Source organism: Saimiri boliviensis, chromosome 16 (assembly GCF_048565385.1).
Source record: "Saimiri boliviensis isolate mSaiBol1 chromosome 16, mSaiBol1.pri, whole genome shotgun sequence".
Classification (NCBI taxonomy): domain Eukaryota; kingdom Metazoa; phylum Chordata; class Mammalia; order Primates; family Cebidae; genus Saimiri; species Saimiri boliviensis.
In genome coordinates this window covers 83,025,894-83,050,713 of record NC_133464.1, presented here as the reverse complement: position 1 = coordinate 83,050,713, position 24,820 = coordinate 83,025,894, and the positions used below count along the sequence as shown (strand labels likewise).

At 38.7% G+C, this 24,820-nt stretch overlaps 1 protein-coding gene across 1 annotated transcript in view; it reads left to right on the top strand.

Moving 5' to 3' along the window:
* ATP8A2 (ATPase phospholipid transporting 8A2) overlaps positions 1–24,820 on the top strand; it is a 653,421-nt gene that overhangs the window by 192,383 nt on the left and 436,218 nt on the right. Inside the window, exon 24 of the mRNA XM_039473330.2 lies at positions 7,482–7,546. Coding sequence (XP_039329264.1) covers positions 7,482–7,546 — 65 coding nt within the window. The remainder of the gene's footprint in view (positions 1–7,481; positions 7,547–24,820) is intronic.

Below are 24,820 nucleotides of genomic sequence, written 5' to 3'. Positions count from 1 at the left end.
AGTGGGCAACCCCTCAAGTTAAAATTGAGCCGGAAAGTGGTAACCTTTCTTAGTTTTCCAGACCTTGAGTGTTCCTGCTGGACTAATAACTTATGCATGTCGCTAGCCCTAGACTAAATTACCTTCAGTGTTTTCTTAGCTGTGTCCTGGCTGGAAAAGGGCCATAGCCCCCTCTCACCACCTCTTATCCACACCACCCGGCCCCAGGAGGACACGCAGCCCTTTTTTGCATGTTCATTTTGTTATACCTGAGCGTATCTAGCTAAGCTTGGGATAAACACAAGAGAAAGCAAAGCACTGAAAATCAACCCAGAAAACACAAATAGATTGTTACTTGAAAAGGAAAGTTTTACTTGTATGTGATGAGGCTGCTCTGAACCCTGTAAGATAATTGATACCTGCCCAAACAATTAAAAAAAAATAACAATCGTATTATTTTGTACTTTTTTCTAACAGGGTATAGCAACATGTAGTACTGGTGCCAGAACCACTCACATCATTTTCTGTCTCTTGATCTTTCTTAGCAAATACTCCCCAAGACCACTAGAAGATGATGCTTTATAAGCTGATGACTTTTTGTCAAAGTCTTCTATTTATCCTAGAGGCTTTCTCTATTCAGTTTATCTAGTGGATCAGTCAGATTCAAACATATATTGGGTGTTACTAGGTAAGCTTCGAACAGCTAGAGAATTGATTTCTTGGAGAGAGCTATGTCTGAATTGTTCATTTACTTCGCCTTTGGAACTCAAGTTTGTAGCCCTGGGTGATGCAGAGAATTTAAATGTTATTTTATGATTTAAGGTATCTGTTGAGCCTACGAATGATGCAGAAGGCTCAGGAAAGCATGTATGTCCAGACATTTTATTAGACTTATCAGTGTCAGACCACAGGCGGCAGCTGTCAGCAGTATGAGGTCATGCTCCAGATACAGGGTGTGTTTTTAAAGCCTGTTTTCTAGTCATATAGCCCCCATACCCTTGGTAGTATTAATTATTATTGACCTGTCTCCCATAATACTTCACATTTTCATGCAACTTGTGTGGGTTTTAAAGTATCCAGAAGATATCTGGGAAGATCAAATATCTAGCAGTTTTCCTTTAGATGAAAAACGGGAAACAGAGAAGGTTAATGGAGTGTCTGGCAACTGCCAGGCACTATACTAGGAGTGTTTTCTGAAACCTCTTTTCTTTTCTTTCTTTCTTTTTTTAATCTTTACCTATGAACAGTCCTTTTTTCTTTTAACTATGCTTTAAGTTCTGGGATACATGTGCAGAACGTGCAGGTTTATTACACAGGTATACAAGTGTCATGGTGGTTTGCTGCATCCATCACCCCATCGTCTACATTAGGTATTTCTCCTAATGCTATCCTACCCCTAGCCCCCCACCTGCGAAAGGCCCTGGTGTGTGATGTTACTCTCCCTGTGTCCATGTGTTCTCATTGTTCAACTCCCATTTATGAGTGAGAACATGTGGTGTTTGGTTTTCTGTTCTTGTGTTAGTTTGCAGAGAATGATGAGCTTCATCCATGTCCCTGCAAAGGACATAAATTATCCTTTTTTTATGGCTGCATAGTGTTCTGTGGTGTATATATGCCATATTTTCTTTAGCCAGTGAATCATTGATGGGCATTTGGGTTAGTTCCAAGCCTTTCCCATTGTGAACAGTGCCACAATAAACATATGTGTGCATGTGTCTTTATAGTAGAATGATTTATAATCATTTGGGTATATACCCAGTAGTGGGATTGCTGGGTCAAATGGTATTTCTGGTTCTAGATCCTTGAGGAATCGCCACACTGTCTTCCACAATGGCTGAACTAATTTACACTCCCACCAACAGTGTAAAAGTATTACTATTTCTCCACATCCTCTCCAGCATATGCCTCCTTACTTTTTAATGATTGCCATTCTAACTGGCGTGAGATGGTATCTTATTGTGGTTTTTATTTGCATTTCTCTAATGATCAGTGATGCTGAACTTTTTTTTTTTCGTAAGTTTGTTGACTGCAAAAATGTCTCCTTTATGAAAAGTCTTATAGTTCGAGGAGGAAATTCTACATTTCCCAAGGCTATACTCTACTTAATGACCAAAGTGGTACTAGATCTCAGGGCTCTTGACTTCTGGTGTGGGGCTTATTTAGAGGGATTCATATGGCTTTTACAAAGAATGTTTTCTCAAATCTGATTTAAAAGACCACAGAGAATGGTACTATAGTTCATCCATTCTAAGGTGCACATTGTTTTTACATTTTAATGTCTCTGAAATGGGGATGTCTTATGGTTATTGATTCTTATGCTTTTAACTGGCAGCATTATCTTACTGGTATGTACCATAAGAGTTTGTCTTTAGATTTGGTGACAGTAATTACGTTTGGTGTTTGGGGGTGTTGACTCTTTATAGAGTTTGGTTTTTTAATATATATGTCTTATAGTTTGAGAATTTGTTTTTAACTTTTTGTTCATACCTTTGAAAAAAATACCCTTAGTCAAATCAAGTTCCAGGGCATATGTGTCTCCTGTGAGCCAGTGAATTTTATGTTGATTGACAGTCATCTTGCATATAGGTTTTAGTAGTTTCAAATTGGCATGTTGCCAGAATCCTGCAATGCTATGCTTGAGTTTATGCTAACTAGCTGTTTTGAGGAGTTGGTGATTTTCTCTTTTAGCTTAAAAATTTGGCATCAGCTGGTCTAAAGTGAAATTTCAGATGTAGCCCTTGTGAATCTCATAGTGGTCATTTCCTTATTACCACTGGATAAAACATCTAATAAATAGTTATGCAATAGAGGTGGAGTTTTTAGAGTGTGTAATTTTTTTTAAATGGATGTCAGATGAGTGAGAACAAAATCCTAGTGTGTATTCCATTTTAAAGTAATTAAGTTGGAATTAGCTTTCATCTTAAACCATTTCTGAATTAGAATTCCAAGTCTCCCCCACCCTCCCTGCATTTTCTTACACATCATCTGATACTTTTAAATCATTTCTTATGGTCTTAGAGGTTTAGTTTTTTTTTAATTTTAATAATTTTTATTGTGTATATTTAAGGTAAACAACATGATCTTATGAGATACATATAGATTATCTTTGAAGTTGAATTTTAGAAAGTGACTAAATATGTCACTTGCCCCTCCTATATAATTGCCTGTACATTTTCTTGTTCATTAAAAGGAAGGTACATGGCCATTCTCAGCTGAAGCCAGGCTTACTGCTGTTTTTCACAGAAGTTTCAGTCCTGTATTTCCTGATTACCTGCAGCTAATGTTGCTGCCAGGTGCCCCACTATAAGCTTGGGGAACTTAGATTCCACACTTGGGGGATGAGTTAATTATGAGACAAATCAGAGAATGAAATATATGAGGAAGTACCCATTGTGCAGTGTAGATGTTAATCATGACTGGCTTTTGTAATAGTTACTAGCAAATGCTATCTGTTATGTGCCAGATACTGTGCTAAGTCCTTTACATATGTTTTATATTTAATTTCCTTGGAGAATTTAAAAGGCATTATCCCCCTTTAAAGATAAAACTAGGCACAGAGAGATGAAGTAACTTAGCCTAGATCACACAGATGTGAGAAAGCTGGAAATCTGAGCACTTAACCGCAACACACAATATTCATTTCTCAGAAGGAACAATGTGAGTTGTAAAGGACCAGGGAAGTCTTCCTGGATGAGACAGGTTTAAAACTTGAGCCTTCAGAATTTGTTTAAAACAAAAATGACTGAGCATAGAATGGGTCAGGATGAGGTGAGGCTAAGGCCGCACATTCTTCTGTGTGGTGAGGGGTCCCAAGAAGCGCCTGAAGGGTCTTGAGGGAGAGGCGCCCAGGTGTGTGGTCCACAGACAAGTCCTCAGTTCTCCCTGGTTCTCTGGATAATGAAGGGTGCTTGACAGGCTCTCTTTGATTCCACGTGGAATAGCCTAAAACACGCTCTTTTGTCATGCATTCGTGTTGTCCACCAGTGTTTTTCATACACGCAAACACTGACTGAGCAGATTCTCTGTAAAGCTATTGAGAACCAGTAATGTACTTACTGCTGGTTGGTACCATGTTGAATTCAGTGATGGGTAGTTTGGTGGATGTGATCTCAGGATACATGGTTTGTAAGGATACATTGTTCCTGACTGTTTCAATGGTGTTTTCAGAGAAGTCTGGATTTGGTATCAAAACCAGTGTTCTTTTTTTTTTTTTTGAGTCGGAGTTTCACTCTTGTTACCCAGGCTGGAGTGCAATGGCACGATCTCGGCTCACCGCAACCTCCTCCTCCTGGGTTCAGGCAATTCTCCTGCCTCAGCCTCCTGAGTAGTTGGGATTACAGGCATGCGCCACCATGCCCAGCTAATTTTTTGTATTTTTAGTAGACGGGTTTCACCATGTTGACCAGGATGGTCTCGATCTCTTGACCTCGTGATCCACCTGCCTCGGCCTCCCAAAGTGCTGGGATTACAGGCTTGAGCCACCGCGCCCGGCCCAGTGTTCTCCTTTTTTAAGGAGGAAACTGGATGCAAGAGCTGAGAGATTTGGTTTGGTAACAATTTTTAGTATGAAGCATTATCTTATTGTGTTAAAATCAAGTCCTGCTGGAAGTACCATAGACTCTGTAATATTTTGGTTTCTTTGAATGTTGATTATACTCAGGTAGTAGAAAGACTAAACCCTTTTGCAGTATACTGTTAATTTCAGCTGTAGTAAAAAATGAAATCCCAGAGGTTCTCCTCTCAGTCATTTTATGGCCGTCTTGTTAGATTGCAAGATTAAAGAAGTAGACCTCAATTTACAAGTGTGGATTGACATTCTATACCTGGCTCTTCTCCAAGAGTTGATCTCATTTTATCCAAAAACATTAGAAATCAAGCACACCAAATGTGGATTGACACAATTTAATTTGCTATATTAGTTAAGACACAATTAGCAGGGTTAAACTTCCATGGTCTGTCTAGTGCGAGTGCTCCGAGTGATAATTCTCTAAGCAAAGTCTCACTTCAGTATCCAAACTAAAAACAGCAAAAAACCCCTTAACTTGTGTCTTCTCAGAAGCCTTTAGTTTGTACATTTAAATTCATGAATGTGTCAGTAGTTTTTTTTTTTAATGTCCCTCCCCCACTGCCATGGCTAGAGAAAAAAGACTTTAAGAGTTTTTCCATAATACCTTTGTGTAGCTTCAGTTGTCAAATGGCATTTTGCTTAAATTGAAAAATTTAAAATAAAGCAGCAAGCGAGGGCTTAAAAATTACAGCCAGCTTCTGCAGCTGTTGTTCAAATAAAAAACTACAAGTAAATCCTTTTGCATTAGTTACACTAAATTTGTAACAGTCTACATTGCATGAAGTTGCTGGAAGTCTCTGGGGATGAAGAAAGAGTAAATCTAACATAGAGGGAAATGATTAAAGTTGCAATATCCCCTTTGCAAGTGAAAAGAAAATGTAGACCTCCCCTTTGGACCTAATCTAACAACTTATAGGAAGGAAGAATGCATTTGTAAAATTTTAATGGGAAACAAAGAATTTGATTATTCTAGTCCTACCAGGCAGAGTTTTTAATAGCATTTTGAAAGGGTCTCACTTTCATCCATCACTGTTGTTAAAATAAAGACTTGAACTAGTTTGTAGTTTTTAAATGTATAGGAAATTGCTTCTTGTTTCGCCACTGTTTTTTTTTCTTTTAGAGATTTAGCAGGTATTTGCCTATGTGGTATTATGATTTAAAATTATTCAGTTTTTTTTAGTTTGAAAAACAATATGTGTTTAACAAGAGAAGTAATCTGATTCCCTTGAGGTAACTATTGTTAACAGCCTTGACTATGTCTTTTTTATATTGCTTTAAAAAATTAACATTTGGATGAAAAGCCATAATTTTATGCTTTAAAATTTGATCTTTGAGGTGCTTTACAAAATACTCTACATGACAGTCCTTAGGAAGGATGTACTTTCTGAAATAAACAATTTTTTTTTACTGCTTCCTTTAACCTCTTTGTTCCCCAACAGTCCACCACAACATGGTTTTTCTTGGTCTTAATTTTTGTCTATCTTGGATTTCATTTTGTGTCTGTTACGAGGATTTCTTAGGGATAAAAAGAGAGCCTGCTGAGCAGGACTGAGCACATAAAAGCAGCAGTTCTCATCCTCGTCCCTCCGTTAAATGCTGTCTTCTTTTCTGGCCACATGTATCCTCTGTGAGAAGGATGTCTTCTTCTCTGTCCTGGGAGGAGAATCCTGGCTCCCCCTGGCTATAGGAACAGTACTGGACAAGACTTTCCTTGAGATTGTCACCTGCTTGCTTGAAGACTGATGATTGATTTCCCTTTTTCTATAGTCATTAATCCATTATCGTAAGATGCTGAGACAAAACTAATTGTGAGGGCCGATTTTCTGTGGGGAAGGATTTTTTGTTTTGCTTTTTCTCAATGAGAAAGATTGAGTTCTGGGTTGGTGGAAAGCACAAGTCGTCGCTAACCCCCCAAGGCACTGAGAGGACGGCAGGGTGATCTGAAAGACTGACCAGTGCCCCGGTGGACACCTCTAGTCTTGGAGTTGCTAGATCCATCTCCCCTCCACAGAGGGTGTGGACTGGAGGGGAGGCGTCCCAGGAGGCGCTCAGCTTGGTCCATGAGTGCTCACTCAGGGCAAAGTGTGAGTAGGAAAGAGCCCAGGGCTTCCTAGAAAATATGTTCTCTGCTGGGAGGGAAAGCAAAAAAGAATGTCTTGCTTAACCTGTAGAGATAACTGTACTGGAAAATGAAAAGAAATTGTTGACAAAAACTAGTAGTACTTTTGTTCCAAATAAGCCTTTAAAAAATTTTTTTTTGAAATGTAGATTAATTTTTCACAGGAAAAGTGACTCCTTCAGTATATTCCTTTGAAACTTGTTGTGAGAAGCAGCTACTGTTGTAAAGGAAGGGAGGGAGCTGGCTATCCCAGTGGGCATGTGTGTGCTGATTTAGGGGCACCATTGGGTCCACTGCCTTCCTAAAGTGTTCACTGTTACTTTAGACCAGGCGTCCCCAAACTACGGCCCGCGGGCCGCATGCGGCCCCCTGAGGCCATTTATCCTGCCCCCTGCCGCACTTCAGGAAGGGGCACCTCTTTCATTGGTGGTCAATGAGAGGAGCACAGTATGTGGTGGCCGTCCAACGGTCTGAGGGACAGTGAACTGGCCCCCTGTGTAAAAAGTTTGGGGACGCCTGCTTTAGACAATCCAAGGCTTATCTTAATGTTATACAAGGATAACAGAGATCAAGAAAAATCCACAGAAAGTTGGAAAGTATTTAGCCTTTAGTTATAAAGACATTCCCAACTGGTTTTATCCAGTCTGTCTATAAGAATCAAAATCAACTTAAGTTACTTTTCCTCCCCCTCACTCTTAACCTATTCCTCTGTGTGAGCCAGTAGGCTTAAAGTGGCAGATATAATCAAGGAGGTTGAATTTAAGGAGCTCACAGAAGGAAACAGAAATTCACATATTGTCTCTTCCTCCACTTCAGGGTATTCCTGCCGACTGGTATCGCAGAATATGGCCCTTATCCTATTGAAAGAGGACTCTTTGGATGTAAGTAGCTTTTCGAAGCTGTATTTTCTAGAACTGTATTAAACTCTTTGTTTCTACTATCGTGGATAACTAGGGATCATGATTTGCTAAAAAACAATTATGAAACAACTGTGTTTATTTTCTTTTCATATTAATATTTATGAAGGGATGTCAGAAAGCCTTATCTTTAAACATCAAAACAGTAAGCTTAGAATATTGCCTCATGATAATACTTTTATTCATCTAGAATTGTGCATTTAAAATGGGATAGTTTCAATCTTGTTTAGCTTTAATCATTAAATGTGAAATATTAATGAAACCTGTTATGACCTACATTACATGGTGATGGTTAACTTCACTGTAAGTTACTATGGAGACATGCATGATTTCCTTTCTAGCACAAACTTTAGAATAAAGCTAATATTTAAGTGTTAAGCGTTGTTTAAATTTATATAGTAAGGCCAGGTGCAGTGGCTCATGCCTATACTCCCAGCATTTTGGGAGGCAGAGGCAGAAGGATAGCTTGAGCCCAGGAGTTTGAGACCAGCTTAAGCAATGTAGTGAGACTCCATCTCTACAAAAAATGGAAAAATGGGCCAGGCATGGTGGTGTATGCCTGTAGTCCCAGCTACTTGGGAGGCTGAGGCTGGGGAATTGATTGAGCCTGGGATGTGGATGCTGCAGTAAGCTGTGATCATGCTACTGCTTTCCAACCTTGATGACAGAGTGAGACTCTGTCTCAAAATGATAAAAATAATAATTCATTTATATAGTAATAGGATACATGTACACTTAATTCTCTGATGTCCCGGTGCCACCACATGAACCCACCCCATCATGGCATAAAAGCCACTGAAGGGACCAGCAGTGTGAGCTGATTTGAGGGTCACCAGTAACCTGTGAAGTGGTTTGATATGAAAATATAAGCTGAGCAATGAGATTCCATTTGTCAGAGCTTTTAACAAGGGCTTTGTTACTGGCAGGCACCCATAGCACCCTTCCATGCAGTATATTTAGCATGTATAGTTAGCCAATGCCAGGGGCAGTTGGCATGGTTAATTACACTTTTAAAGGGAGGCAATAAAGTAGAGAGGCTTCTATACTTAATTTCCCTCCCCCCTGCCATGGCTAGAACACAGCCACAGTGTCTATACTTGAGGCTCCCTTTTTTCTGATGATTTTCTGATTCAAAGGTATCTACAACTTGAAAAAAGCCTCTTTTTTTCTGGTGGTAACTCAGAAATGAGTCTTGGTTTTCTCCTTATATCAGATGTTCTCTGGAGTCCAAGAGATGGACTTTTAACTCTGTGTACACATAAAACTTGAAGCACACGTTGAGACTTCTGGTTTACCTCGACCAAAGTGTGGTTTGTGATGCTAAACTGAGAAGGTTTTATGGATGTGTACCTGACTTGCCTTGGTTTAACCTCCTAAGAATGATTCTTCCATAACCACTTTTGAACTTCATCTTTTAGTATAATTACTGTAATGTATTCAGTATCTACTGAGCAGAGGTGCACTTTCTATGTATGTTTTTGTTCATTATTCAAAAGGGCACTCCATATTTCTGACTAGTGTCTACCAAGGAAGTTCCCCTCCTTCATTGCCTTCTCCTCCCACTCATTCTTTAGTTGGGTTAAAGCCATTCCTATTCTCATTAAAATTGCATTTGGTGGTGGTGAGGGAGATGAAAGCAGCATCCTAGGGCAATAAATTAGATATAAAGTAGAGCTCTGGTGGAGTTCCAAAGTTGAGCTTTTAAGGTCTCAGGGCTTCAGTAATGCAGACAAGAAAGACACACAGAAAATGGCCCAACAATTAGAAGCATTTAGCCTGGCTTCTCTCTATTTCATCTCTCATATAAGTGTGAGGGGTAAGGGGCTTACCTCAAACATCCAGACCTGGCCCCAGTCACTTTCAGCAGACTAGTAAGTATGGCAAGGTTCAGACTCCAAATATTGTAAATAATTAGGATTTATCTCTATGTTTTGAGTTTTTTATATGCTACAAAAATAACTTCTGAGCTCCATAATATAGATGAGATCGGGGTCTTTGAAACAAAGGAGGTGATAGTGTGCACCCCAGGGGAACACTAGATGATATATTAAAATGCAGGAAAAAAGTTGTGATTTCCTATTTTTTCAGTTAAAAAAAGTATTGCAAGATTAACTTTATTGATAATACATAAGGATTGCCACTGGTACCTCCTGTTTTTTTTCCTGCCACACTGACCAGATGTCGGTTTGAGAGGAATGGGTAGGAGGATAGAGGTGTGGCATTTCAAGAGAGAAAGGTTGTTACCGGGACTCTCACTTTTTTGTTTACTTTTAGCCAATTGTGAAATACTGTCATTCATATGTACTGATTAAATGAACTTGTGGACTAGAGTTAGTTTTCATTAAAATGACTCTCACAGATGCTAACTTAACAGAATTCTTATTTTTTTAAAAAAAGTGAATTGAGGATAACAATATTGTAGGCAGAAGCTGAAATGATTTGGCTTTGCTCAATGTGTGTGCCACTTCTAGCTCTTCTCAACTACTTGATAGTTAAAACAGTGATCTGATCTGACAGATTAAGCACGTTTCAAAATTATTCACAGGATTATTATCATTAAGCATGAAAATGTATGTGATATCTTGAAATATAAGCTGTGGTAATATGAAATTGCAGGAATTAATGAGACTTTAAAAACTGGGAATCTTGAGTAAGAGAATAAAAATCTACAACTTTACCAGCAGTTTATTTTTTAAAGAGTGTTGCAATCTAATCATTTACTCTAAAATTTCACAAAATCTACTGCAAATTCGTGAATGATAAATGTCTTTGGTATTTGTTAGTAAAGGACAAAACGTGCCGAGCCCCTTGGAGAGCATTTGGTTTTCCTGCTGCAATAATATAGAGAACACAGTGTAGCAATAATTAAGTTGAATATGGGTGGAAGGCCTATACAAAACCTTGCCAGGGGGTGTGTGTGTGTGTGTGTGTGTGTGTGTGTGTGTGTGTGTGTTTTAATTTTTTATGTGTATAGGTTATAGGAAAACAGGTGGCATTTGGTTACATAAGTAAGTTCTTTAGTGGTGACTTGTGAGATTTTGGTGCACCCATCACCTGAGCAGTATACACTGCACACAGTTTGTGTCTTTTATCCCTCACCTCCTTCCCAACCTTTCCCCAAGTCCCCAAAGTCGATTGTGTTACTCTTATGCCTTTGCATCCCCATAGTTTAGCTCCCACTTCTGAGTGAGCACATAGAATATTTGGTTTTCCATTCCTGAGTTCCTTTACTTAGAATAATAGTCTCCAATCTCATCCAGGTCACTGTGGGAATGTAAACTATTATAACCACTATGGAAAACAGTGTAGAGGGTCCTTAAAGAACTAAAAGTAGAACTGACATTTGATCCAGGAATCCCAGTGCTGGGTATCTATCCAGAGGAAAAGAAGTCATACAAAAAAGATACTTGCACACACATGTTTATAGCAGCACAATTCACAGTTGTAAAAATGTGGAACCAACCCAAATGTCCATCATACAATGAGTAGGTAAAGAAACTGTGGTATATACATGTGATGGAATACTACTCTCCCATAAAAAGGAATTAATTACTGGCACTTGCCAAGGTTTCTAATAAACAAGTAATTGAACAAATTGTGAAACATAAGACATTTACTACATATCTGGATAAAAGTGTGGCTGTTTCTAACGTGTTTCAACTTATGGAATAAGCAAAAGATTACTGTTTTTGAGGAGCCACCAAAAGAAAGATATACTGGCAAAGATGTGTTTGCTCAGAGCAAAGCATTACTTCTTTAACACAAAAGGCTTTCTGAAATAAGTATGGACAATCACTGATGGAATGGCTACTGAGGAATGAAAATGGAATCAGATAAAATTCATTAATGATGCCTGTGGCAGAGACTGCATTTCCCAGCATCCCTGTGGATGGGTGTGTCCATGGGATTAAATTCTCATTGGTGGAATGTGAGCAGAAGTGAGGTACTAGAAGGAAATCTCTTGCCCTGGTTCCTCAGCTCTTTCCATTTTGCTGGCTGGAAATAGTATAAGGCTGGAGCTACTTTGGGGACTGTTGATTGGGCACATCAGAGTTGCTCCCCTAGATTAGGCCCCTAGATAACTTTGGGAAACAGAATCTACAGATTCCCTCTGGAATATTTTTCTGAGAAAAGGTTATATAGTTGGAACTGTTGCATAGGGGGTAGTCTCTTTGTTTGTCCTTACCCTACTAATAGTACTAGAACCTAATATTAAAAGTAGGGTCAATACATGACACAGTGCAGGGCTGTCCTCAGAGAGCGAGTAGGAGGGTCTGATGCTGCCGGCAAAGGAGAGCTAATGGGATTTGAAGGTCAAGTGCTTTGGATTCATTCAGACCAATACATGTGTCCTCATTCAGGTTCTTAAGGTCCCACTCTTTCCCATCAGGGCCCTAACTTCCATGGAAGAGGCCTGGTTAGTCTATGACTGCAACATTCATTGAATTCTACAACCCACAGAATTAGCTTTTCAGGCTGCATATGTCGGGCTGCTATGAGAGAAGTTCTCTTAGTCTGTCATAGAGACTCTCTTGTCTTCTGACTTTGTCTTGACCTCTGATTTTGCAATTGTCATTCTTTAAGCTTCCCAGTGCAGTGAGAAGTAGCTGACCTATCCTTAATCTTGTATTCCTTCTGCCCTGATAGTATATTTCAACAACTGCACGACCTGCCACAGACTTGGCTTTAATAGACAGTTCTTACAAATCGATCACAAGTAATGATTTTAAATCAACTCTATTTAGATATAGTTTACATAAATACAATTAAATGTACCCATTTTAAGTGTACATGATGATGTGTTTCTACAAATATATATATATGCATGTAATTGCCACTCAATTTAAAATAATGAGCATTTTCATGATCTCAGAAAGTTTCAGCCCTTCATAACCCCAGGCAATCACGGACCTTCTTTCTAACACAGTGGATTAATTGTGGTTGCTTAGAGTTTCATATGAAGGATCTCTTTTTGTCTGGCTTCTTTCATTCAACACAATTATTTTGATATTCATCCATGTTTCTGTGTTTATCACCCATTCATTCCTTTTTTTTTGGGGGGTATTTTATTTTATGGATATTCCACAATTTGTTTATTCATTCACCTGTTACAGAACATTTTAATTATTTTCAGTTTGAGGTTATTATGAATAAAACTGTTATGAGAATTTTTTGTATAAGTTTTGGTGGACATCTGTTTTTGTTTCTCCTGGGTAAATACCTAGGAGTAAAATTCTTAGGTTAGAGAGAATATACATGTTTATTTTTATAAGAAATTGTCACATAATTTCCATTTTACACTCCCACTAATACTATTTGAGAATTCTCATGTTTGCATATCTTCACCAGTATTTGGTATTGTCGGCATTTTAATTTTAGTAATTCTACTGTGTATTATTGATAATATCTCATGAGACTTTAAGTTATATTTACCTGATGACTAATCATGTTGATTTTCTTGTACTTTTTGGTCGTCTAAAAATCTTCCTTTGTTGAAGTCTCTGTCAAACTTTTGCCCATTTTAAAAATTGGGTTTTATGCTATTAAAAATACTAAATTCTAAGAGGTTTTTAAAAATATAATTTGGATGTAAACCCTGTTTCATAGGTGTCTGTGGCAAATTTTTTTTTAACCAGTCTTTGTCTTGCCTATCCATTTTCTTACCAATGTTAGGGAAAATAGACCCTAGGGTGACCTCCAATACTTCCTGCCTCCTGGTGTCCACATCTTTGCCTAATTCCCTTCCCTTGAGTGTGTATGGAAACTGTGACGTAATTTTAACCAGTAGAATATGGCAAAGATAATGGAATGTCACTCCCTTGCATGATGTAAGAGTCCATCTTAGCAGATTGGAGTGAGAGACTTTTCTCCATTGATGGCTTTAATAAGTAAGTTGCTATGTTGTGAGAAGGGCTATGCAGAGGGCCATGTGGGAAGAAATTGCAGACAGCCTTTAGGGATTGAGCATGGCCAAGCCTACAGCCAGCAAGAAAATGGAGACCTCAGTCCGACAATTACAAAGAGGTGAATCCTGCCAACAACCGGTCAGGTCTTCAAGTGAGATCCCAACTTGGCCAAAACCTTGATTACAGCCTCATGAGGTCCTGAGCAGCAGATTTAGCTAAGTCGTGCATGGATTTCCTATCAGAAATTGAGATTATATATGTGTGTGGTGTTCTACGTTGCTAAATTTGTGTTATGTTTCATAACAATAGAAAAGTAGTATAAACATCTTTTGAAGAGCAAAGTTTTTTTTAATTTTGTTGAAGTCCAAATTTCTCTTTCATTTTCTTCTACTTTTCCTATGATAGAGCTTTGGTGCTTTAAGAAATATGTAATTACTCTAAGACTTGGAAGAGTACCTCCTGTGTTTTCTTCCAGGAGTTTTATAGTTTTAGCTTATAAGTTTAAGTCTGTGATCCATTATTGTGCATGGTATGAGGTAAGGATTGAGTTCCAGTTTATATCCCAGATTGATATCTAGTGTTTCCAGCATCATTTGTGAAAAATACTGTTATTTCCTCATTGAAATACCTGTACTTTTGTTGGAAATCGATTGAGCATATTTGTGACTCTTTTCCTCAACCCTCTAGTTTATTCCATTTGCGTATGCATCCCTCTTTGTGCCCAATTCCTCATTGTCTTCAGTATGATAGCATTCTAACAAGTCTCGAGATTCTCCAACTCTATTTTTTTTAAGATTGTTTTTGTCATTCCAGGACCTTTGCATTTCTATATACATTTTAGAATAAGGCTGTACATTTTCCAGAAAGCCTGTTGGAATTTTTATGGAGATTTCCCCCAAATTTATGTATGGATTTTATGCAATTTGACCCTTTAATGGGATTGATATTTGCATTCTATGAATGTGGGATATCTCTCATTTACTTAGGTCTTTTAAAATTACTCTCAGCAGTATTTTATAGTTTTCAGTGTACAGGACTTGTGCATATTAAATTTGTTATTTCTGGTTGTAATAGTTCCTTTTGATTATTCCATTTCTCTTCATTATATTTATGCATTCTCTTTAATCCTTCAATATTGTTATGATAGCTCATTTAAATTCCTCCTTACTAATTCCACTTCTTTGTCATTTATGGATCTGCTTCTATTTGCTTATTTCTTCTGTTTGTTATAGGTTACATTTTTTCTGTTATTTCACATGTCTAGTAATTTTTTATTGCATTTTAGGTTTTGGGGTACATGTGAAGAACATGCAAGATTGTTGCATAGGTATACACATGGCAGTGTGATTTGCTGCCTTCCTCCCCTTCACCTATATCTGGCATTTCTCCCCATGCCATCCACCCCCAACTCCCCACACCCTGCTGTCTCTCCCCTATTTCCCCCCAACAGACCCCAGTGTGTGATGCTCCCCTCCCTGTGTCCATGTGTTCTCATTGTTCAGCACCTGCCTATGAGTGAGAACATGTGGTGGTTGATTTTCTGCTCTTGTGTCAGTTTGCTCAGAATGATGGTTTCCAGGTTCATCCATGTCCCTACAAAGGACACGAACCCATTGCTTTTGATGGCTGCATAATATTCCATGGTGTATATGTGCCACATTTTCCCTGTCCAGTCTATCATCGATGGGCATTTGGGTTGGTTCCAGGTCTTTGCTATTGTAAACTGTGCTGCAGTGAACATTCATGTGCATGTGTCCTTATAGTAGAATGATTTATAATCCTTTGGGTGTATGCCCAGTAATGGGATTGCTTCATCAAATGGAATTTCTATGTCTAGGTCCTTGAGGAATCGCCTGTTGGCGGGAGTGTAAATTAGTTCAACCATTGTGGCAACTTTTTTTTATTGTATGATGGTTATTGTTAATCTTTTGTGGCTGTCTAGATTCTGTTGTTTTCTTTCAAAGAGTATTGTGTTTTAGCAAGTAGTTACCTGTGAGTTTATGGTAGCCTTTACTCTAGAACTGCTGTAGCTTCCCTGCCAAGTTACAACCCATTGGTGCTGCTGCCTAAGACCCAAGGTGCTCACTGTAGTTTTTCCATTTAAATACTTCCAATCACGTGTGAGCCTTGGGATGTTTTTTGAAACTTACAGCATTGATAGTTTTATACATACATACATGTATATATATATATATATATATATATATATATATATATATATGTATGTACATATGAAAAAACATATGTAACTGTTTCAGGGTTTTTTTCCCCCCAAATCTCAAGTTATGCCCCTGTATATGTGCACAAATTAGCATTTGCTTAAAGACCCAAGGGGACGCTTACAGATGCTCGAGTTCTTTTTCTGTGCAGTTCCTTCTCTCCCACATGCTGCTCTGCAGCTCCTAGCCACCCAGCATTATCTGTCTCCTCATAACAGTGAGAACATCACCCTCTGGGTTCCTCTTCCCTGAATCACAATTTGGAAAGTGTCTCCAGCCAGAAAGCTTCAGCTGTTGTTGACTCACCTCATGAACTTCTCTTCTTCTGAAGATAGTCATCCTGTGTTGCCTGTTATCCAGTGTCTGAAACAGTGTGTTTCATACACTTTCCCAGTTTTCTGGCTGTTTACAAGTCTTGCTTATTAGTTACTTTATCATGCCTAGAAGCAGAATGTGAGTAATCCACTGTGCTTCTGTCTTTGATAAATATTAATTTCCAGTTTAAAGTCCTGTATCACTCGGGTTTTTCTTTTGTAATAAGTTGCTGTCCCTTGAGTGTGGCCAGTAATCTCTGATTTTGAGAACTCCAGGGAAACTTAGCTAGATCAGGAGAAAAGAATACCATATTATCACATCTGTTTTTACCTCTGGGTTCCAGAGAAGAGGCAGGGTGATGACTGCAAAGGCAAAGAAAGCAGATCATAAATGATCATTTCAGTAGCTATTTTGGTCCTCTTGCCATGGACAGCTAATATCTTTTTTCCACTGATGATTAGGTCATCAGTGCCTTGAAACCCAAGCAAAAGATATAATTCATGCCAGTTTTTCACCTTTGGAATGTTTCTTAGAACCACTTCTGATACCAATTATAGGAACAGTTAGAGTTCCATGCAGGAAATGGTGACTGTCAAGTTCTGCTCAGGAGATAAAAACCACATCTGGTATCTGAACAGAGTGGTTTAACTGTTAAGAATTGTTAATTAAGTATAGAGTTTGCTAACTAGGTAACTAAAAGTACAGTAAGAAAACTCTAGGGCAGGCACTGGCAAAGTACAACCCTCAGGAGAAATCTGACCCAACATCTCTTTCTGCAAATAAAGTTTCGTTGAACACAGATATCCCCAAGGCTAGGTTGAAGAAGTGATTGTCAAGGGAATTGCAAGCAGACAGGAGGCAAACAAGAAGGAGCACATTTCTTTCTTTGTCTCCAGACTTGGAGTCTCTTGTTCCCTCTCTGCCTCTCTTGCTGCTGTCAGGACCTAGCAGAGAGCCACCTGCAAGTGAGAAGTATGGTTGGTAGAGTTCCCACTCCAGTAGCACAGACTGAACACAGAAGGGAGGGTGGACACCGAGAGATGTTAACAGCTGGCACAGAAACTAACTTCAAGTATAAGGACTTAAAATAGGAAATTAGGTGCTTGTGAAATTATTGGGAAAGTGGAAGGAGTGGAAGTCAGCAAGCCCTAGAGAGGCTTCAGGTCCATGCCCCTGCTGCTTTGTTCCCGGAGTCAGAGCACTATTGCTGCTGCTCAGGAGACCTCAGGGAGCCACTGCCAATGTCCCAGCATCCTTACACCTATGAAGCCAGGTCGAGATAGTAGAATGTGGTCTCTGCATGCTCTGTCTCTTCTCTGTCTTCCCAATCTTAAGCAAATGCATCTTGTTGATGGAATTAACCCCGAATCCTGGTAGTAAAGCAGTCTAAGAAATATGGCTTTAAGCCTTCCAGTTCCTGTAATACAGGGAAAAACACGGAAGAAGATGGAAACAAATACTGAAGCCAGCAAATAATATGTGACACTGGCTCCCCTGTAGGCAGGAAGTGGGCATCAGGAGGATACAGGATACTACAGGATTGCATGGATGTGGTCAATTCCACAAAAGTCAGACCTTTAACATTCAGTTGAGTCTTTACAGTACTTTGCAATGACAGGTAGAGTGACCATGAACATCTCGTGGGCCACACAGAAGTTGACTGTTTGGTTTCTGTTGTTATTCTCATGACAAAGAACAGTTGTCCAGGTTAAAGGTGATGAAGGAGGACATAAGGGTCAAGAGAACATCTGGAACACCGACAGGGTGAAGCTCCTGCTCTCTATGCTTAGAAAAGTCTTTGCCCCATGGTAAATTCTCAGAGTAAGTCATAGTTAACTATTTTTAAATTTTCTTTTACAACAGTCCAGTTTTCCAATTTGATCTTCTCTCTGATGACAGTTGGTTTGTGATAAGCCAACTAAAATATGTTTACAAGGTGTCAGCCCATGAACACATGTATAATATGCACAGGTATGATTTCATCATTTGTTCCTTGAAGATGAAAATGGTGTTTTCATGTGAGATATGACGAAGGGTTTTTTGGGCATAGAGTGACCACTTTGAAAAGATATGTTTAGAAATGCTTGGATTGTTTGCCTTGTTGTTTGTTTCGTTTTTTGAGACGGAGTCTCATTCTGTCGCCCAGGCTGGCGTGATCTCAGCTCACTGCAACCTCTGCCTCCTGGGTTCACATGATTCTCCTGCCTCAGCCTCCAGAGTCGGTGGGAATACAGGTGCACTAGAGGCGCACGCCACCATGCCTGGCTAATTTTTGTGTTTTTGGTAGAGACAGGGTTTCACCATGTTGGCCAGGCTGGTCTCGAACCGAACTCAAGTGATCCACCCGCCTCTGCCAACCAAAGTGCTGGGATTACAAGTGTGAGCCGCTGTGGCCAGCCAGAGATGCTTGTATTGTTAATGTGATTTTTATTACACAAAATGTGGGTCGAATGTTTTGACCAGAATACTACGCAGCCTCTCCAGTAACAAAAGCTCATGTCCATTGAGTGTTTTTCCATGAGTGCCTAGCACTTGATATGAATTACCTCTCTTAACCCTCTTAGCACTCTGTAAGGTCATGAAATGTTCTGTTTTCAAGGTTATTGCTAAAATTTTTGATAGAAAACTTCTAATTTTTTCCTTCCATCCTGCTAAAAAATTCCTGATACTGTTGCCTATGTGGTAAGATCACTTTGTAATTAAAATTGCTTATCGACCTTTTTGTGTATGAAGGTACTAAGATTGCGGTATACTAGAAATGTTGCTTGAGCAATTTTTTTTCTCATTTATTTTTCGGCATATTCAACTAATAATTATTTTACTCCTTTGAAGGCACTTACATTTAAAGGTTAGAGAGACTATTAGAAAACATTTGTTCTTAGGGTTCAGTGGTGTTATTGAGCAATGTCAGCAGAATGAGGAAACATGGCTGGTGGGGAGGGGAGAAGCTGCTGTGCTGTGTAGGTGGTTAAAGAAATGCTCTCTAATGACCTGACTTTGGAACTGACTTGCAGGGAGGGAGCCATGGGGTGGCCTGGATAGAAGACGGCACTCCCACTTTGCCTGGAGCAGTCTCAGTTTGCATTTGCTTTTCTGGCATAGTTTTAAGATTCCCCCTTTTTACTCTCCAAAGTGCCTTGGTTTAGAGGGTAAAATTATATGATCACCCTGTATCTGGAGGAATTGTGTGTCAGGCAGATGGTCCAGCAAATGCAAAGGCCAATGGCCACCACTGCATTTGAGCAGTGTGTGGCTGGAGGGGAGAGTGGCAGAGGGAGCCAGAGAGATAGCACGGACTTACCCTGCAGCCAACTAGGGCATTGTTAGGACATTCTGAGGGAAATGGGTGTCATTGGTGGAATCTAAGAAGAGTGACGTTATTTGATTTACCTTTTAAAAGGGTATCTTCTTTGTGTCTGTGTATTTGACTTCTCTAGGTCCCTCATGTAATGGTCTTATTGTTCTTTGACATAGTAATTAATACTTTACCATTATAAAGAGTCTTGGCCAGGCATGGTGGTTCATGCCTGTAATCCCAGCACTTTGGGAGGCCAGAGTAGGTAGACTGCTTGAGCCCAGGAGCTCAAGACCAGCTTGGGCAATGTGGCAAAACCTTGTTATCTACAGAAAATAACAAAAAAAATTTAGGCAGGTGTGGTGGTACATGCCTGTAGTTCCAGCTTAAAAAGAAAAAACACAAAATGGTATGGCTGCTGGAGTAAGCAGAGGCAAAAGCTGAAGGGAGGCAAAGGCATGGAGGCAGGAGCCCACCTACTGGCTAGGGGTGCTGATCCAGGCAAAAGATGGTGGGGCTGTTGGAGTGAAACTTGCGGTATTGGTGATGGGAGATGGTGAGATTCTGGGCATATAGTATTGTGATAGTAAACCTGACAGAGTTTGCTGATGCATTGAATGTGGGACAGAAGAACGGTAAGACCTGGGTTTGGATCTAAGCAATTGGAAGGATCCAGTTGCCATTTCTGAAATGAGGAAGACCATAGGAGGAGCAGGTATGGAAGGGGAATTAGGAATCTTTTTTTGGGCATTTAGGGTTGAGATAAGTCTTAGATATCCTGAGGGCAGTTGAACATGTGTGTCTGGGAAATCAGGGAAAAGTCTAGTATGGAGAAAAATACTTAGGAGTAGTCTGTGTAGTGTTTTCAACTCTGTAAGGCTGAACGAGGTCACAGGATTGATAAAAGATAGCGAGTGGTCTCAAGAATTCAGTTGAAGGGGTGTGGGTGCTTCATTGTGTAAATGTTTGGGAGAGAAGAGGCAACAAAAGAGATCAAGAAAATACAGCCACTGAGGTAAGCAGAGAAGCAAGAGAGGTTGGCATTTTGGAAACCAACTAGAACAGTCTTTCAAAAAGAAGGAAAGGAACTGCTATATTAAATGCTGCTAATAGGTTCAGTGAAATGGGGTCTGAGAAATAATTATTGGATTTAGCCATGTGGAGATCATGGGTGACCTTGTCAGGAGCTGTCTGGGGCATTACAGAGATGAATGCTTGATTGGAGTGAGTTCAAGGAATTGGGTGGAGAAGAACTGAAGAAAGCAAAGGAAGTTTACAGTGAGTTTTGCTGAAACTTCTTGTAGGTCTTAGGTTAGCATGGTAATTGATTTCCTTATCACCATGAGCAAATTAATGGGTAGCTTTTTTCTTCTACAATGCATAGTAAACCATGATTTTTAAAGTAATTCAATGAATAAAGTGCATATTCTTACTTTTAACATTTCCTCTGTTTAATTGAAAAGTGGTGGATATTTGTTATTAATGGTCTTGAGATAATTATTTGAATCAATTAGAATTTTAAACTTAATGTATCAAGATCTTTATAATTTAAAATTATAATATTAATGGTCTTAAAATAATTATTTGAATCAATCAGAACTTTAATATACCAAACTTTTTATAATCTAAGAAGCATACTTTTATTTATGTTTTTCATAAAACAAAGGTCAGTAGTATTAGTATTCCTGTATTCTGCTGTAGCTACCTAACAAATCATTCTTATCCAATGGGTGTGTTTCTGATAGATAGTCCATGTTTGTGGAATCTGGCTTTTGGAAGGGGTGGAACTCAGAAGTATTTATCCCTCTTTTGTGCTAATGGCACTCTTGAAAGCCCCGACTCATAGAGAGAAACAGGCACGCATCATCTGTCAGGGAGCCTGACAGCTCTTGACTTACCACTGTTGGCTTTCTAAGTGAAGAAAATCAGTAATTACATGGTGCATCATAAAGGTATATCATGAAAAATGTTTAATGTCAGCAGTGATGATGGTTCTTAGGCTGAGATAACAACCTATTTTGTTGTGACAATGGAGGCTCAGGGTATTGTAAGAGAAAAATTATTATATGAAAAGCTAACATCTGTCAAGTTCTTTCATCAGTGAACTTTATTCTGTGGTCAAGTTTCTAAGCATTGTTCTTCCTGTATAAGGTAACTTATGTAGATCTGGACATGTTTTATTTGGAGTGACTTCCATGATGTGTCTAAGACAGAACCTTTGATGTAATTCACTTGATTAATGGGATTATAGCCATCAAGCTTTATTCTGAGGATAATTTAGGTTTTTTGGCAATCTAATAGTTTTAAACCTCATTTGCCCCCATTTAAAATTACCCAATTCATTTAATGTTGAAAATATATATTAATGAGAAAAAGACATTCTCTGGGTAGACTTCCATTACCCAAGGAACTGGAATAAGTAGAAGGATATGGTTTATGTCTATTTTTGGCTCTTTTTATTCACAAACAATACAATAACCTTGTGTGTATGCAGTATATATACATATATGCCTGTGTGTATATATGTAACCATTTTTTCAAAAATGCAACTACACACAATGGATAGTCTCATTAACCTAGTTTTTTCTCTTGTAGCTGAGATTGTATCTCTAAATCAACAAATATGTGGCTGTAGCTTGGTGTTAGAGAACTACATAGATAACACTGTGTATATTTCTGTGATTTATTTAACCCTTCTTTTACTTTTGAACATTGAGGTTGTTTCTAACCTTGAATGAATAGGAAAAGATCCCATTTTGTTTTCTGCTGTGAATTTTGTTAGAATAAATTCCTAGAAGGCTCCTAGGTCAAGAAAAATATGCCTTTTTGGATGGAGGTGGTTTATATTCACACACACTTACACACATATATACATATAAATCCAAATACTCCTCCTTGCCCTCCAGGTAAGTTCTGCCAATTTAACTGTAATTTATTTATTAGTGAATGAAAAGAGCGTACCACAGTTCTGTACGGGTAATATAAATGTTGGAAATGTGGGTGTTTTCTCAGTGTTGATTTGTGGAATTAAAATCCTCTGAATTGAGATTGTATTTAATATGTTCTAAAGTTGAGGCTAAAATGATATCTTAATAAATGGCTGCATAGCTCATAACCCGAAACACTGATGGGCTTTCCATTTACATAGCTCTCTTCTGCCTTTTCTGTTTGGTGTGCCATAGGAGGTGAACCATGAAAGGTAGTAACTGTTGCTAATGCTGCTTCTGTTTGAATGATTATTTTCTTTTAAATTTTCCAGTCTTGATTGTAAGATTTAAGAACATGTTAAAGAATAATAATTCATTGGCAGATAAAAACTAAAGCCTACTATATATGTTGGAACATGGTTATTATTCCTTAGAGATTAGCTTTCTGCTCTGCTTTCAATAGGGAGGTTCTTGACTTATTAAATTACCACAGTCTCCTTCATCCAGCTGAACAGTTTAGTTCTACTTAAATTTAAATTATGAGCCTACTGGAAAGTATTTTTGTCCAACTGAGCGTATTCATTTGGACTTAACATTACTTTATTCAGGCACCTTTGCCCCATATTACCAGGAAATTGGATGTAAAAATAGTGTGAAACAAAATGATTGCTATACTTAAACACACTCCCCCCCCCCCCCCGCCAACAAACACACACACATTTTCTATAAAGGGTTAGTGAGAAGTGAAAACGTTTTTCTGTGCTATCCATTTTACTAGTTGCTAGCCACATGTGGTTATTTATCACTAGAAACATAACTAGTTTGGTTGAGGAACTATCAATTTTAAGTAATTTAAATTTTAATAGCCACATGTGACTAGTGGCTACTGTACAAGGCAGCAGAGTGTAGATAATTTTCAAGGGTCCCCAACTCTCAGGCCATGGACCAGTACTGGTCCATGGGCTGTTAGGAACTGAGCCACACAACAGGAGGTGAGTGGCAGGCAAGCTTGTATTATCACCTGGCTCTACCTCCTATTGATCCGCGGTGGCATTAGATTCTCACAGGAATGCAAATCTTGTTGTGAACTGGGCATGTGAGGGGTGTAGGTTACATGCTCCTTATGAAAATCTAACTAATGCCTGATGATCTGAGGTGGAACCATTTCATCTTGAAACCATCCCCCTCAACCTGTATGTATTAAAATTGTCTTCCACAAAACCGGTCCCTGATACCAAAATGGCTGGGGACCACTGCCCTAGGACAAGTACTGGCCAGCTCTGGCCACTGCAACAGATCCAGCTTACCACTTGTTTTTATAAATAAAGTTTTATTGAAACAGCCATGTACACTTACTGATGTACTGTCAAATGATCACTTTAATGCTACAGTGGCAGGGTTGAGTACAGATGCCCCTCGACTCAATGGTTTTATTTCTGGATAAACCCATTTTAAGTTGTAAGTCAAAAATAACATAATACTCTGATAAACTGATTGTTAAGTCAAAAAAAATCCTAAGTTCAACCATCAAAATCAGTGACCACTTGTAGTTACAGCACAAACCTCATGGTCCACAAATCCTGATGTATTTATTATCTGGTTCTTTACCAAAAGTTTAGTGACCCCCTGCCCTGTGTAATCAGATGGAAATTGACCCAATTCCAGTTCCATTGTCTGCTGTAGCTTCATTTCTGAAAACGTTTTTAAAAATGTTAACAACCACTTTGGGAGAATTGGGATCTACACCTGATTTGAGAAGATGAAGAGTTATAAATAAGTAAGTAGATTTCATCCACTACACTTTTTACACACTCTTTAATCCTCTTATTTTGTTATAAATCTTACAAAGGTTTATATAGAATATTTTGTTAACCAAATTTATTTGACCATTGACTTTCTTTTTTGGTAACTCTTGTTATAAGGGACACAGACTTAGAAATGCTCCTTTTTAAAAATAGTGAATTTTTCTCTTAATAGATGACAGTAAAATAAGCATATGAAAGAGATTCCTCTGAGTAGGACAATGGAGAAATGCATTGAATTAGTCTATTCTATGTTGCTATAAAGGAATATCTGTGCTTGGGTCATTTATAAGCCAAAGAGGTTTATCTGGTGGTTCTGCAGACTAGACAAGAAGTGTGGCACCAGCATCAACTCAGCTTTTTGAGGAAGTCTTTGCCTAAGGCAATATCTACAGGGGTTTTTCCAGTGTTTTTTATTCTTAAACTTTTTTTTTTTTTTGGTCTCTTTTTCTCTGCAAAGGGATTTTTTCCAATGTTATCTTCTGGAACTTCCATGGTTTCAGGTTTTAGATTTAAGTCTTTGATCCATCTTTAGTTGATTTTTGTATAAGGTGAAAGATGAGGATCTATTTTCGTTCTTCTGCATGTGGCTTGCCAATTATCCCAGCATGGTTTGTTGAAAAGGGCATTCTTTTCCCACTTTGTTTTTCTTTGCTTTGTTGAGGATCGGTTGGCTGTAAGTATTTGACTTTATTTTTGGGTTCTCTATTCTGTTTCATTGGTTGTTGTGCCTATTTTTATACCAGTACCATGCTGTTTTGGTGACTATGGCCT